The following is a 14,968-nucleotide window of genomic DNA, read 5'->3' as shown; positions in this document are numbered from 1 at the left end:
AAAAAAAAAAAAAAAGAAATGATTTAATGTTACTTTGGCAGTTTAATTGTTGACTCTGTGGATTTCTAAGTCATACTTCTCTCTTGAATCTGGGTAATTAAAACCAGATACTATCTGAATTTCCCTTAATTTGTTTTTATACCTGCATCATTTTGATTTTTTTAAGTCTTATAATTTGTCATTGCTATTATTATGCTTGGCTTTAATTTATCACTTTCTTAATCCTGAGATTCAAGTTATGTTTGTTCTTGTATTTTAGGTCGTTCTTCCCTCTTTCCAATAGATGATGGCTTACTAGATGATGGTCACAGTGATCAAGTTGGTGTTTTAAATTCACCCACATGTTATTCAGCACATCAAAATGGAGAGCGAATAGAACGCTTCTCTCGAAAAGTTTTTGTAGGTGGTCTGCCTCCAGATATTGATGAAGGTAAGCTGGGGATTTGAGTTTTAACAAAAAACAAACAAAAAATGAAATAGAACATGAATGGGATATGGAATTTTTTACTTCCTAAAGATTTTCAGGATAAATAAGATTTTCAGTACTTTCCACTTTTTAAAAAAAATGCGGGACATATTTAAATACATAACACTCAAAACTCTGTGTGTAACTGCCTTGCATGACATGCATGCACACATGCACACACACACACTGAGAGAAATAAATGGAACCAGTCGTGAAACTATATCTACAATGCATGACAATCAAAAGTTTAATTTCTTTAAAGATAAATGCACTCTTAAAACAGGTAAGAAAGAGGCTATTAAACCTCAAAGGGAAATGAAGACAGAATAGGAATAGGAAATTCAAATTACACAAAGACTTATAACCATATGTGAAAATGATCACGTGTAATAATAATAAAAGAAATAATTCATGATAAAGGTTAAAATACTAAAACTATCTTGGTAAGGTTGTAGGAAATCTGTCACTAATTCACAATTAATAGAGAAGATATTGCCACATTTTGGGAAATACTTCAGTTATGATTCAAATATCCACAAACATCTTCTAAGTGTTAATCTGTATGATAAGATTTCCATGAAGTGAAAGAATTTAGAACATACCCTTGGATTTCACCTAAAGGCATTTCCGTGAAACAACCTTGTATGTGTCAGACCCTAGTATGTTTTGTCAGCATTATAGCTATTCTTGTTTTGGAAGACCTTTTATTTTTTCCTACAAGAACATAATTTTACTTGTGAAACAGTAATCGATCTTTTTATTTAACTTGATATAATGTTGGCATTTTTTTCAAGCCGGTAATATTTGTGGTCTGGTGTGCTATAAAGTCATTAGTATGTTATATAACAGTTATATAACTTTTAAAAATTTACATGGAATTGATTCTTCTAGCCAATGTGCTGCTTAAAAATGAACTTTACTAAAATAATTGTTAGATTTTATGTATTATTTTAATAAGTATATTAGACATAGTCCCAGTGTTTATATTATAATTTATCTTAGGATATTTAGTACTTTTAAGTATTAAAGTAACTTTAAAAATACAGAATTTTTTTTTGTTACTTTAAAAATAACTTTAAAAGTACAAAGTAACTTTAAAAATACAGAATTTTTTAGAATGAATCATTAAAATTATGCATTCTAATTAACATTGTACTTTCTTAAGATGAAATAACTGCTAGCTTCAGAAGATTTGGCCCTTTGGTTGTAGATTGGCCTCATAAAGCAGAAAGCAAGTCTTATTTTCCACCAAAAGGTAAGGATTTTTACTACTAATATTTGCTAGATTGATTTTATGAGAGCAAAAGAGATAGTAATATTAATTGCTTACTTTGTGCTTTCTTTTCTTTTAGAATTGAATATGAACACATGTTTTTCTAAAAATGAATAGAATAATTTGTAGAGGCTGGTAACCTAGACTGGGTGGGGCAGAATGGTCCTGTGAACTATTCCAAGTTTAACTTTATGCCTTCAGGAATCATAAGAGACTTGCTATGATTTGATAATGATTTCACAGACCCAAATCAATGCATGCTTATTTTCTCTGTCTAAAGCAACATTCTAAGTAACTTGGGTATCAACATATGAAATTAAGGCCTGCCGGGCTCAGTGGCTCAGCCTATAATCCCGTGCCTTTGGGAGGCTGAGGTGAGTGGCTTGCCTGAGCCCGCGGGTTCGAGACCCGCCTGGGCAGCAAGACCTCATCTCTACAATAAACCAAAAAATCAGCTGGGCGTGGTAGCGCGTGCCTGTAATTCTGGCTACTCGGAAGGCTGAGGCAGAAGGATCACCGGAACCCAGCAGGTCGAGGCTGTGGTGGCCGGGAGCGGCCACTGCACTCCAGTCTGGGTGACAGAGTGAGACTCCAACTCAAAAAAAAAAGAAGAAAAATTAAGACCTATGTGAAGCGATTTATTTGTATGTCATAAAATAGATGAATATGAACAGTTTTAATATTCCAAGATTTATATAAGTACTCTAGATAACAGCAGAGAAGTATAAATCATTACCAACTCTGTTGATGAATAAATAATTTAGATAGAGGAGAAAGTGACTGGTCGGATCTATTTTTTTAAACCCCCAGTTATATAAAGAGGTAAAATATGAAGAGGATACTTAGTTGTGGTAATCACTTATTGCTAGGGTAACTCTACAGCTGACCACCAGTAGACAGCAATCACAAATTGTCTATCTGCACATGCAAGTCACATGATCAAGTCACCATCTGTGGAAAGTAGAAGTATAAACCCTGTCCACAATAAGAAAGAGAGGGGATAGGAGAGTTGAACATTAATTCAGTCAGAATTGCCAATGGCAGATTCTCTGAATGAACATAGGGAGGAGGTTGAAAGACTAAGACTTTGCTTTTGACATCATTGAAATATAATTTTAGAAGAACATGCATGCGCGCGCGCGCGCGCTCTCTCTCTCTCTCTCTCTCTCTCTCTCTCTCTGTTATTCTCACAACTGAGTGAATTATCAAGCCTGTAGGAAGAACTCCAATAGAGCTGTTAAATGAGCTCATTTTAAGTCTGGGAAAAGATAGAGAAGTCATTGGCATACAAAAACTAGCCAAGACTTTCCAGTGATGAATTATATGGGTCATCTTTACTTTTTGTCATTGAAAATTGTAGAACATCCATTAGTACTAGTTCATGTAGTTTTTTTAGAGAAATATAATAATATGGTGGTTTATTTTTATACTTGAAGATTTTATACTTATGAAATTAGGAATGTTTTTTAAGTAGGGCTTCTGGATCCCAGGCCTCAATGAGAATCTCATTAAAGCTATGTACCTCTTTCCATATATTCTGGAGTTCATTGGAAGTCATGAGCCCTGGGTTTAGAGAGAAAATTAACTTTATATAGATAGAAATGTTCATCGGTTAGCTTAGTTTTAAGCTGATATTGCCCATAGATTTACTTTCTTGTCCTTTTATAACATTGACTTTGAGTATTCTGTAAAAATGCCTGTTAGCATCTGATGTTCCTGCCTAAGCTGCCGTCATCTCTTGCCTGGACTATTTCATTGGTCCTTCTAGTCCAGCTACGGGATCTCTAGCCTGCTCCAGTTTTCTCCCATGGTCCAACCACAGCAGTCTCTGAAAACTCCTCGGATGGTGCTATTCCTTCCTTCCTTGTTTAGATCCTTTAGAGGTTTCTCTTATTGTTAAGATAAGGTCAAAAGTGCATTCACCCTGCCTGGGCTCCCTGTCTCCCTGGCTTTTTCTCCCGCTATTGCTTCTTGTTTCCTTCCAGTTCCACACACTGACCTTGGCTCTTTCCAGCCGCAGGATTTTTATGTATGTTAGTTCCTTGGCCTGAAGGTTCTTTCCTGTGTTATATGTATATCCCCTGCTTATCTTTTGTGTTTCAGCTTAAGTGTAAGTTGATCTTGGATAACTTTGAGAACCCAACTGAGGAAGTCAACTCATTCTGCTGTGGGCCCTCCCAGCTCCTAGTTGCTGTCCTTCCTTTCACAGTACTCATCACAGTTGCAGTATTAAATTTTTACAACTTTAGAAATATGTAATTACCTGTCAGTAATCTATTGTGTCTTTATTCACCTTTGTGAATATTTGTATTCTTAATAATACACAGATTGATAATTACCCTATAAATAATGTAAACAACAAAAAATACTATAGGATAGAGAAATTACTTTGACTTCAAGTAGGTGGGGGATAGCTTCACTGAAAAGTTTTAGATAGATAAAATGGAGTTGGACAGAATTCCAGGCAGGAATTGAAATATAATTTTAAAAAGGAATTATAAATGGTTTGGGTGGAAACAGATACACATTTTTGCATGAGCCACTTGTTCAGTTGATGGGCTGGTGTACTCTAAGCCTAGAACAATGTGTTTGAAACAAATCTAATGAAACAGAATAGTTGTCTTACTGCTGCTGTTGTTATTATTGTTATTATGGTTTTGCAGTATTTTCTCAAACTAGAAAAAAATTACAATCACAATTCTTAGGTGTTTTGTTGTTTGTTTGTTTTGTGTACTTATAGTTAATTGTAGCTATTGCCAAGACCAGTGTTCCCAAGCCTTGTTCTTTTCCGCAATTTTGTCAGTTTTTTAATTCAGCATTTTCTATGCCAGTGGAAAACACTGGTATAGAAGCATCCAGTGGGTGAAGCTACCTTTTAATTAAAGCAGTGACTTGAGCCCTTAGACACTGAGCCACACGTCTGTATGTTTTCTTTGCAATGAATAACATTCATTTTATGCGATTATTAGCTTGCTTCAATAAATTCCAAAGAAACTATTATATAGTATGGTTTTGATAAGGGTATTTTAATATCTAACCACATGCATTAGCTAGGTTATAGTCGCTCACTATGACCTACTATGAATATTGAATCACTACTGAATATTGAAATTCAATGTTTCAAATACTACTAATTTTTATAATACAAACATTTATTTCCCAATAACAAAAATTAATTAAGCAATATTTGAAATAGTAAATTTAAGTTACTATTTTAGTATATTGGTATTACAGCCTCTTAATTATACAAAATAGTTATAGTTCTCAGATCCTTAGTTTATATCAAAATTAAAGTTTTTTTAGAAAGTCTTCATTTTTGTCAAGCATATTTAAATTGCTTCTAGCAATTTAAAAAGCCTAAGATGTGTTTTTAATCTTCTGTGAACTTATCTTTGTAAGTTTCTATTTGTGAAGGTTGATTTGATGACTTCAGGTATTTTTGTGTTACTTCAGATCTTTGTGACATAAAAGCCATTGTCGACAACAAGCTCTATTGAACTCTGAGTGAAATGTAGCCTCTCATTTCCCATTGAATTGTGGAAGAGACATGCATAGACTTCTTGTTGTCTGCTTCATATTGGAGTAGATTACAATGCTGTACAGTTTATACATTTATTTACATAGAATTCTTGTCAGGGCAAGGGATATTTTTAAGTCATTTATAGTTATTAGCTACTGGGAATAATCACATAACTAGAATAAATTGTGATGCCTTCTTTTTATAATGAATTCTGTCTGCTGGATACATGATTTTTTAATTAAAGACTGGCAGTTGGTTAAAGTTTGATTGTTGGTTAACAAGTCCAAATATAGACCCCACACAGTCTATATAAAAAGTATTCTACTTTTCATCCAAATTGAGACTTGATTTAAAAGTTCTGATTCATCTGACCCATGATCTATTAAGAAACATGCTTTATATTCCAACTTCCCTAGGGTAGTTTTCTTTGTATTATTTGGAAGTTTTTGTGGCACTGTGGAATTTTCCCTCTACTTAGGAATTTCCTAGACATTTCCAACTGTGCTCTAGTCCAGAATTATGCTCTAGAATTTGTACTACCCTGGGGGCATTTGTAGGAAACTAGCCCCAACTGTTTAATTCTGGCGAGTTCTTTAAGAAGTCAGTATCACTACTCACTACTACACATGGCATGGGAGATCTTGGGACTGACCTGGGTATGAAATTGTTCAACCAACTACTTACTGTGAGACTGACTTTGGACAAGTAATTTAACCTCTTGGTACCTCAATTTTTTCTTCTGTAAAATGGGAGTAATGTTTCATAGACTTGTGAGAATCAAATGAAACAATGCATGTGAAGTTCTTAATACAATACCTGATAGCAAATTATCTATATAAAGTAGCAAGTAACATCTGTTTTAGTGTGTACTACCACAGATACTGTGTTCTCCTTTAGAAGGTATAATGATTTTAGTCCTATTTGATAGGTTTTTTTTTTTCAAAAGCATGTGTTTTCTGAATAGTACTGAAATTTGGAATGAAATCACTTACTTTGGCATATTTCCTCATTTTTCATGATTATTCCAGGCTATGCATTCCTTCTCTTTCAAGAAGAGAGCTCAGTTCAGGCACTAATTGATGCTTGTATTGAAGAAGATGGGAAGCTCTATCTGTGTGTTTCCAGCCCTACTATCAAGGACAAACCAGTAAGTAAGCACCATGTGACCTTTAGGCTACAAATGCAAGTTATCCAAAAACTTTTCTAAAATCATTGTTAATGAAAAAAAGAACAATTAAACTACTGAGTTAAGAGTTCCTTTTTTTTTTTTTTTTTGAGTTGGAGTCTCCCTGTGTCACCCAGACTGGAGTGCAGTAGCCGCTCCTGGCCACCGCAGCCTTGACCTGCTGAGCTCCGGCGATCCTTCCGCCTTAGCCTTCCAAGTAGCTGGAACTACAGGCGTGCGCTACCATGCCCAGCTAATTTTTTTAAATTTATTGTGGAGATGAAGTCTCGCCAAGTTGCCTAGGCAGGTCTTGAACCCGCGGGCTCAGGCAGTCCACTCACCTCAGCCTCCCAAAGGCACGGGATTACAGGCTGAGCCACCGAGCCCGGCAAGAGTTCCATTTTTAAAACATCCAGAACATTTATAGTATCTAGATCAAAGTTACAATTATAATTTGTTTCCAAATTCAACTATAAATATTTAGAATTTATTAAGTTTAAGTAATTTTTAAACAACTGTTAAGTGGTAAAATAAATTTTTAAAAATTAAAAATCTATAAGTCATCGAGGGAATTCTCTTCGTAGGTTCAAATTCGTCCTTGGAATTTAAGTGATAGTGATTTTGTGATGGATGGTTCTCAGCCTTTGGATCCCCGAAAAACAATTTTTGTTGGAGGTGTTCCTAGGCCATTAAGGGCTGGTAAGTAGTATGTTTAAAAGTTTTGTTTTTGTTTTAGTTATTCAAATATGAATTAGTCAGTTCAGTAAACACTTGGCAGCTGTCGTGTACATGACACTGTCCTGGACAGAGCAGTTTTCTCATGCTGTAATAGTTGCTAACTACAGAATTCTGAGACAAATTCTCAAGCCCTTTCTTGGAATTCTCAAGTAACAGGAGAGTTGGACACTCATCTATCAACAACACTGCAGTAGCTCATAACTAAGCCGACTCTATAAAAATACACTTAAATACTTCTGATTTCCTAAGTGTAACTCTAAGATATGAGATTTTGAGGTCTTTTATTTTATGCAGATTCATTTTATGTGAAAAAGAAGTAATGGTATTTTTTTCTATTTTATCTGTATTTGAACCATTAACTGAAGTCGTATTTCAGATGAGTGAGTGATAAACTTCTAATTATCAATAACCAGGAACCCAAAATCTGCCAAAAGATGTTATATAGGAACATAATTATAGATGTAAATACCCACTGTATACACAAGTTATATGGTAGCATGCACCATGTGAAATGTGTTGGTGATGGCTATCCCTGACAATGTCTTCTTCCAATCTGGGAGATACATGTTAAAGAACCATTTCCACAAATAAATACTTATAGAACATAACTGCTGAAGAAGTACAAGGAACAGAAGAGCATGTATAGCAGGAGAATATGATGTAGTCTTATGTCTTGACGATATTTGTTGAGCTGACATACAAAGATTGAACAAAAGGAGTAGGGTTGAATAGTATGCTTCCTACAAAGGGAACAGCTTATTTACAGGTCTTCTGTGGAAGGAAGCAGGATGTTTTGAAGGGACTGAAAGAAGCCCACAGTGGCTGATTGTGGGGATACAAGAAGTAAGGGAAGAGACACGAGATGACATTCGCAAAGTTAAACAGGAGTCAGGTAATACAAGTGTAATAGATATTTATGAGGTAAATGCAAAGACTGAATCTCAACTTTCAGTCTTAAGCCACTAGGTGGATAGTGGTACCTTTTATCGAGATAGAAGGAAAACTGGAGGAGCTGGTTGTGGGGGAAATACTGTGGCCTTGGTTTTAAACACAGGTTTGTGGCACCATTCAGAGCTCCCAAATAGAAATTCTATAAAATCATGTGGCATCTAGTCTATTTTTTAAGACAATCATTCTTTCTACTGTTTGGGAACACTTGAGGCAAGATTCAAAAGTCACAGGATAAGGTTATGCCATGAACTAGATGAAAAATAATGTTCGCTTGAAGCAGAATGTTAGAGATGAAGGGAAGGAGATTGTATTCTAGATATGTTTTGAAAATCAAGTTCACAGGATTGCATATGCAGTGGAGGGGTGTTGGTGGCTGGGACAGAAAACAAAGGAAAAAGCCAAAAATCTTGACCTGGCAACTTCATCCTTCCAGTTGCTTACTGACTGGATCAGCAAAAACTCATTGGAGCAGGTCTAATGGGATGGAGGAAGATTGAGTTCCATTTTTAACACACTGAGTATTGCAGAGTATCAATATGAGTTGTCCAGTAGACAATTTTATATGAGTCTGGAGTCCAAGAGAGAGGTCCAAACTGGAGATAAAAATTTAGGAGCTTTAAAACATAAATGGTGTTTAAAACCATGAAACAGATTGAAGTCACCAAAGCCAGGAAGGTAGACAGAATTACAAGGACGGGAACTTGGGACATTCTTATGTTGAAAAGTCAAGGAATTTAGGATAAACTATCAAGGAAGACTAAGAATAAATGATCAGTGAGGCAAAAGGAGAATTAGTAGAAAATGGATCCTGAAAACCAGATGGAGAAAATATTTCAAAGAGAAGGAAGGGATTCACTGTGTTCAGTGCTGCTTACAGGTAGATTGAGTATTGAACTTGCACTGGGAAAAGTAGCCTTGGCATGAGCAGTTAGAGTCATGGTATGATAGTCTGATTATAAAGGACTGAATAAAGAATGGAAGGAGAGGGATTGGGGAATACAGGAAATAATATTGAGGAATTTGGCTGTAAAAGGGAGCAGAGGAATGAAGCAGTAGCTGAGAGGGAGAAATAGAGTTATGAGATTTCTTTTAAGATGGAACAGATTACAGTTTACTTGGGAATGATCCATTGTAAGGGGAAAACTGATGGTACAGAAGGGAAAGGGGAGAATTGTTGCAGCAGTATCCTTTCACAATGAGAGCAGATGGGCTGTAGTATATACAAGTGAAAGGATTAGATTTAGAAAATAGTATGGGGTGATTTCTCTGTAATACCAGGACAGAAGACAGAATGTGTAGTGTGCTTAGTGCTGATAAGTAGGTCGATGTGGTACCTGTATACTTAAAAATGTTTTTTTAAAAAAAGCCTTGATTCCATTCTCTCCTTTAACAACTGCCCCTTGTGTGCTATCCTACTCCTGGTCAAATGTTAGTATCCCATTGATTTTTGCCCTTTACAAAAAAGGTACTTAAATTTGTTGATTGACTTTGTTTGCTCACATTTGATGTGAACTTCTTTTCCTTTTGAAGTGGAGCTGGCTATGATCATGGACCGGCTGTATGGCGGAGTTTGTTATGCAGGAATTGATACAGATCCCGAGCTAAAATACCCAAAAGGTGCTGGACGAGTTGCTTTCTCCAATCAGCAGAGCTATATTGCTGCCATTAGTGCTCGGTTTGTTCAGCTTCAGCATGGTGATATTGATAAGCGTGTAAGTTGCATATTGGAAAATCATTTATGTCCTAGAATAAGGGGATGATTCAAAGGTTACTTCCTTGAGGCGCTAATAATATAATTCAAATGCTGTTTAATTTTTTGTGCTCCTTAAATTCTTAGAGTTAGTGGGTATTATATGAAGATATCCTTGAAATGTAACTCTTGAACATTCTTTAAACTTTAAGTATAATATAAAAATGTAAATGCCATTTTACAGTCATGTCAAAGTTTTTTATCAGCCAATAAAGTCCAAATATTTTTCTAACCATAGAGGCAGAGCTTGTTTTTAAGAACTCGTATTTTGGAGACTTCCTGGGATTGAATCACACTCCACCATTTGCTCTGTAATCCTGGGCAAATTAATCTTCTCAATGGCTCTTTTTTTGTCACTTATTAAGTAGAAAACCATAGTAATATGCTTTTCTCAGTTATTTTGAGGAGGAAATGAATTTGCAAGCACTTAGAATAGAACTTGGCTCAGTGTTAGTTTGTGTCATCAAATCTAAAATAACAATACACTGTGAATATTTACCTAAAATAATTGACCTAAACTTTATTTTATTTTTTTATTTTTATTTTTAGAGAAGAGAAAATGTTTTCCCTTCCCTTCAGTAGCATTCTCTTTCGTAGGTCATCACAGTAAAAACTTAAGAAGTCCTAGGAATGATAACTGAAAGCCACTCTATTAATAGAATACTTTTGAGTGCAGATTACCATCTAAAATAGGGGAAAGAATTGAACAAAACTCATGTTCACTTGTAAATTTATTTCATACTGAAATTTGTAAATAATTTCTATACCTCGCTAACCAATATTCTAAAATAACCATGTTTACATTTATAGTATAGCTGAGATATATTAAGAATATGGGATAAATGAATTTTTTATATCCAAATTAGTAGATATAACTTGAGCGGGTACTTATTTTTCCAGTGTAACAGTTTCTTTAAGTCTCTTCTGAGGCTGTTTGGCACATTAAAAGACTATTTCGAGGGGGAAGCTAGTTAAATAATACTAGACTATGTTCTGTAGAAGTAGCTATCAGTGTAATTACCAAGCCATCCCATTTAGAAAAGAAGTGTAGTATAGGTTCATTTCACAGTGCAGAGTGGGTTTTTGGTTACATTTCTATTTAAAATGTTGCCCAAAAAGAAGGAAAAAAGTATCAAAGGAGAGAGTCTCTGCTTTTACTCAGTTGTACATACATAAACTTTCTGAACTGGTTTGAACTTGACAGTTCCTCTAGTCCTGTGAATCTCAACCTCAGCTGCACATTAGTCACCTAGGAACTTAGAAAAACCTTGACGTCTGTGTTCCAGCTCATCCCCTTAGGTTCTGATGTAATTGAACTGAGATGCAACCAGGGCAGTGGCAGTTTAAAAAGCTTCCCAAGTATCATGAATGTACAGCAACAATTTAGACCACTGATCTAGTCTAACCTCCCCTCACTTTTGCTGAGAGGTGATAGGTCACAAAGAAAGTTATTTATATAGTATATAATCATGGTTGTTTAATATGCACAGCAGAAGAAAAAAGTTGTTGCAGTGTCATACCTCAGACCTCTTTGTTTCCAAAATGATAATGAAGGACCAGTTATTTGGAGCAGAGTATTGACTTAAAGAGCAACTCAGTACAAAGCAGGTGAATTGAGAAACATGTACATTCAAGGCATTGAAATACCTAAGAGAAAAGTTTATTTTCTAAGATATATGCTATAAAGGTAATTTTCAACTTTATTTAAAAGAACTTGAGCTCTAAATATTTTGTAAGTCATTAGTATACAAAGAAATATTAGACCATTAATCTTTATTTACCTTTTATATTTCCATTATGAATATAATTAATTGTTAAACTACAAAAGTGGGCCAAACTTAAATGTATAACTCTCAACCCAAAAATATATAGCATACTTATTTGGAGGGAATTAAAAACTTATTTGGAGGGAGTTAAAATCGTTCAGCCAGGTGCAGTGGCTCCCACCTGTCATCTCAGAACTTTGAGAGGTGGAAGTGGGAGAATCGCTTGAGCCCACGAGTTCAGAACCAGCCTGGGCAACATAGCAAGACCTCCTCTCTACAAAAAATTAAAACATTAGCTGAGTATGGTGGCACATGCCTGTGGTCTCAGTGACTTGGGAAGCTGAGGCAGAAGGATTGCTTAAACCCATGAGTTGGAGGCTAAAGTGAGCTGTGATTATGCCACTGCACTCAAACTTGGACAACGGAGTGAGACTCAAACTCAAACTCAAAAAAAAAAAATTGTTCGGCTTACTTTTCAAACTCATAGGCACTGTCTCTCTCATACACAGTCACCACAAATGTGTATCCCTGAGTATTATAATTTACTGTAACTTCTTATAAATATTAAAGTGGATTGGGTTATATTTCAAGTTTGATAATTATTAATTGACAAAACTTTACCAATAGGGATTCTCAGAAATTAAAAAGGAAAAGACATCATAATAATAAATAAGACTAGGTGAAGCATCGATGAAACTTCCTTTCACACATTAATTGTTAGAGATTATTGATGAGAAATAGGTTTTAAAATTTAGCTTTCCATCCTAAAATCTATGGTTTTGAGTTATAGATTATCTTCATAAACTAGAATTTTAAAAATACAAATAATTGAAATCATTGCATATATAAAATTTTATTCAGTAGTTTTTCATTAGGTAATTCCTAAGCACAGTGCATTTTATGAAGTATTGTTGAGGTGAAGTAAACATCACATACCCTAGCTTCAATTTGCCTAAAATGTTATGATAAAAACAAGAAACAGACAAGGCATTGTGACTCACACCTATAATCCTTTGGGATACCAAGGCAGGCAGATTGCTTGAGCCAAGGAGTTTGAGACCAAACTGGGCAATATAACAGAGCCTCATCTCTAATTTCAAAAAATTAGCCAGGCATGGTGGTGTGTGCCTATAGCCCCAGATACTTGAGGGGCTAAGATAGAAGGATTGCCTGATCCCAGAAGGTCGAGGCTGCTGTGAGCCATGATCATTGTGATCATGCCACTGCACTCCAACCTAGGCAACAGGGTGAGACCCCGACTCAAAAAACAAAACAAAATTAAAAAACAACAAGAAATAACCATGAGAAAGAAACCCAGAAAACATATGTAAATATACCACATTCACTCCCATATTTATAGAGAATATCTGTGCCAGATATTCTGCTTGATATGGGGAGCTGAATGGGGAGCAAGTAGATGCTGTCTCTTTGCTCATGGAGTTTATAGTCCAATGAGATGAAATCTATAATTCTTATTCTGCTTGTTCTTTGGTCATAGAAATGCTTTTTTAAAAATTAAAGTTATAATAAGGATAATGAATCAAAACTAGTATCCTGGCAAGGAAAAAATGTAATCCATAAAGGAAAAAGTTGAGAGAAAAATTGAGCATAAAAATCTTAGAATTTGTCTTAAAGATTGCTTTAAAAGTCAAAAGTTAATGGAAAGAAGTTAGAAATTCTTAAATGGCAAAGGGAACTTAAGTTAGTTTTTTAAAAGAAAACTCCAAGGCTGAGTGTGGTGGCTCACGCCTATAATCCCAGCACTTTGGGAGGCCAAGGTGAGAGAATTGCCTGAGCCCACATGCCTGTAGTTCCAGCTACTTGGGAGACTGAGGTGGAAGGATCGACTGAGTCCAGCAATTTGAGGCTGCGGTGGCCGTGAGCGTGCCACTGCCTTCCAATCTGGGTGACAGAGTGTGATTCTAACTCAAAAAAGAAAAGAAAACTCCAATAGGAAGAAAATATGCAAAAGTTATAGAAACAGGCAATTTAAATGTACAATATACAGAAAATATTCTAATCCTAATTAATGAAATACAAGCAGCAATGTTTAATTCCATTACCTTCATCTTAACAGTTTTTCTCATCAATGTTTAGGTTGTTTCAGTTTGTTGTTATTCATGCAAATAGTGTTCCAGAAAATATGCTTATATATTAATTTTGTACACATATGCAAGTATTTCAATATTTATTGTTAATACATTTAGAATAGAAATTATTGAGTCATTATTTTTTACCATGGGCAAACCTTTATCTCAAATCCATTCCTTCGAAACACTCACTTTTCTGTACTTTTCTAAGGAACAACTGAGATGTTAAACTGTCTGGCACTATTCAGCCAGACATAAGTAATAACCTTCCACTCATAAAGTTATTATAAGCAAGAAAGCATAGCTACCACAGCTTAGAGTAACTAACACTAACTTACAAAATGTGTTAACATGTGCCAAGCACTATCTTATGTTTTTACATGCATAATTTAATCATCACAACTCTGAGAGAGGTTCTATTATTCTCACATCACAGATGTGGAAACTGAGATTGAGAGGTTTATGGCTCAGAACTGACTCCAGACTGAAGTCTTCTGCTGAGTCAGGCCTTCACAGCGGAACTTCTCCTTTACCTCTTATAAATTCACAGAAGTCTAGACATGTCCTTTAATAAGATTATCCACAGTTCTGGTTGGATTGTCTGTGCCAATTATTTCCAAGCAGGTGTGACTCTTACCTGCAGTAGAGAAGCACCACCTTGATCAGTGGCTATTCATGTTCTACCATCTTACAGATGGTGTTTAAAAGAGGGAAGTGAAAAAGCCATTTGTCGTCCTTGACTATTTGACATCCCGTCTGCTTCTCACTCACAGTCACCACCACCTCTGAAAATAGCAGCGCATATACATTTCAAAGAAGTTACTTCTTTTTTTTTAATGTTTTTTTTTTAATTTTTATTTTAAAGATATGAGGTACAGTTCAGGGTAAGGTATACAAATGGTCATTGTACAGGTAAAACTTGGGCCTCACTTGGGTTCCCACTTCACCTGGTTTGAGATCAGTGTAGAAACATTTTAAGTTATTAATAAATTTTATTTCTGAAGCAGACCCTAATAAGACATTTTTTCCCTCTCTCTTTTTCTAGGTGGAGGTAAAGCCATATGTGCTGGATGACCAGATGTGTGATGAATGCCAGGGCGCACGCTGTGGTGGAAAATTTGCTCCCTTTTTCTGTGCCAATGTCACTTGCCTGCAGTATTACTGTGAGTTTTGTTGGGCAAATATCCACTCTCGTGCAGACGTGAGTTCCATAAGCCATTGGTAAAGGAAGGTGCTGATCGCCCTCGTC

At 35.5% G+C, this 14,968-nt stretch overlaps 1 protein-coding gene across 6 annotated transcripts in view; it reads left to right on the top strand.

Annotated features, from left to right (window-relative positions):
- The window catches only part of CPEB2 (cytoplasmic polyadenylation element binding protein 2), a 76,690-nt gene that overhangs the window by 56,175 nt on the left and 5,547 nt on the right, over positions 1 to 14,968 (top strand). For all 6 annotated transcript variants that reach the window (XM_021717244.1, XM_021717243.1, XM_021717246.1 and 3 more), the window contains 5 exons: positions 260 to 430; positions 1,632 to 1,721; positions 6,288 to 6,406; positions 7,009 to 7,123; positions 9,644 to 9,825. In XM_021717244.1, the coding sequence (XP_021572919.1) occupies positions 260 to 430; positions 1,632 to 1,721; positions 6,288 to 6,406; positions 7,009 to 7,123; positions 9,644 to 9,825 (677 nt within the window). The remainder of the gene's footprint in view (positions 1 to 259; positions 431 to 1,631; positions 1,722 to 6,287; positions 6,407 to 7,008; positions 7,124 to 9,643; positions 9,826 to 14,968) is intronic.

The sequence above is a fragment of the Carlito syrichta genome, unplaced genomic scaffold (genome assembly GCF_000164805.1).
Source record: "Carlito syrichta isolate Samal-C Ts95f unplaced genomic scaffold, Tarsius_syrichta-2.0.1 Scaffold309483, whole genome shotgun sequence".
Taxonomy (NCBI): Eukaryota; Metazoa; Chordata; class Mammalia; order Primates; family Tarsiidae; genus Carlito; species Carlito syrichta.
The sequence above is the reverse complement of the archived record's forward strand: the minus strand, read 5'-3'. Positions and strand labels throughout refer to the sequence as shown.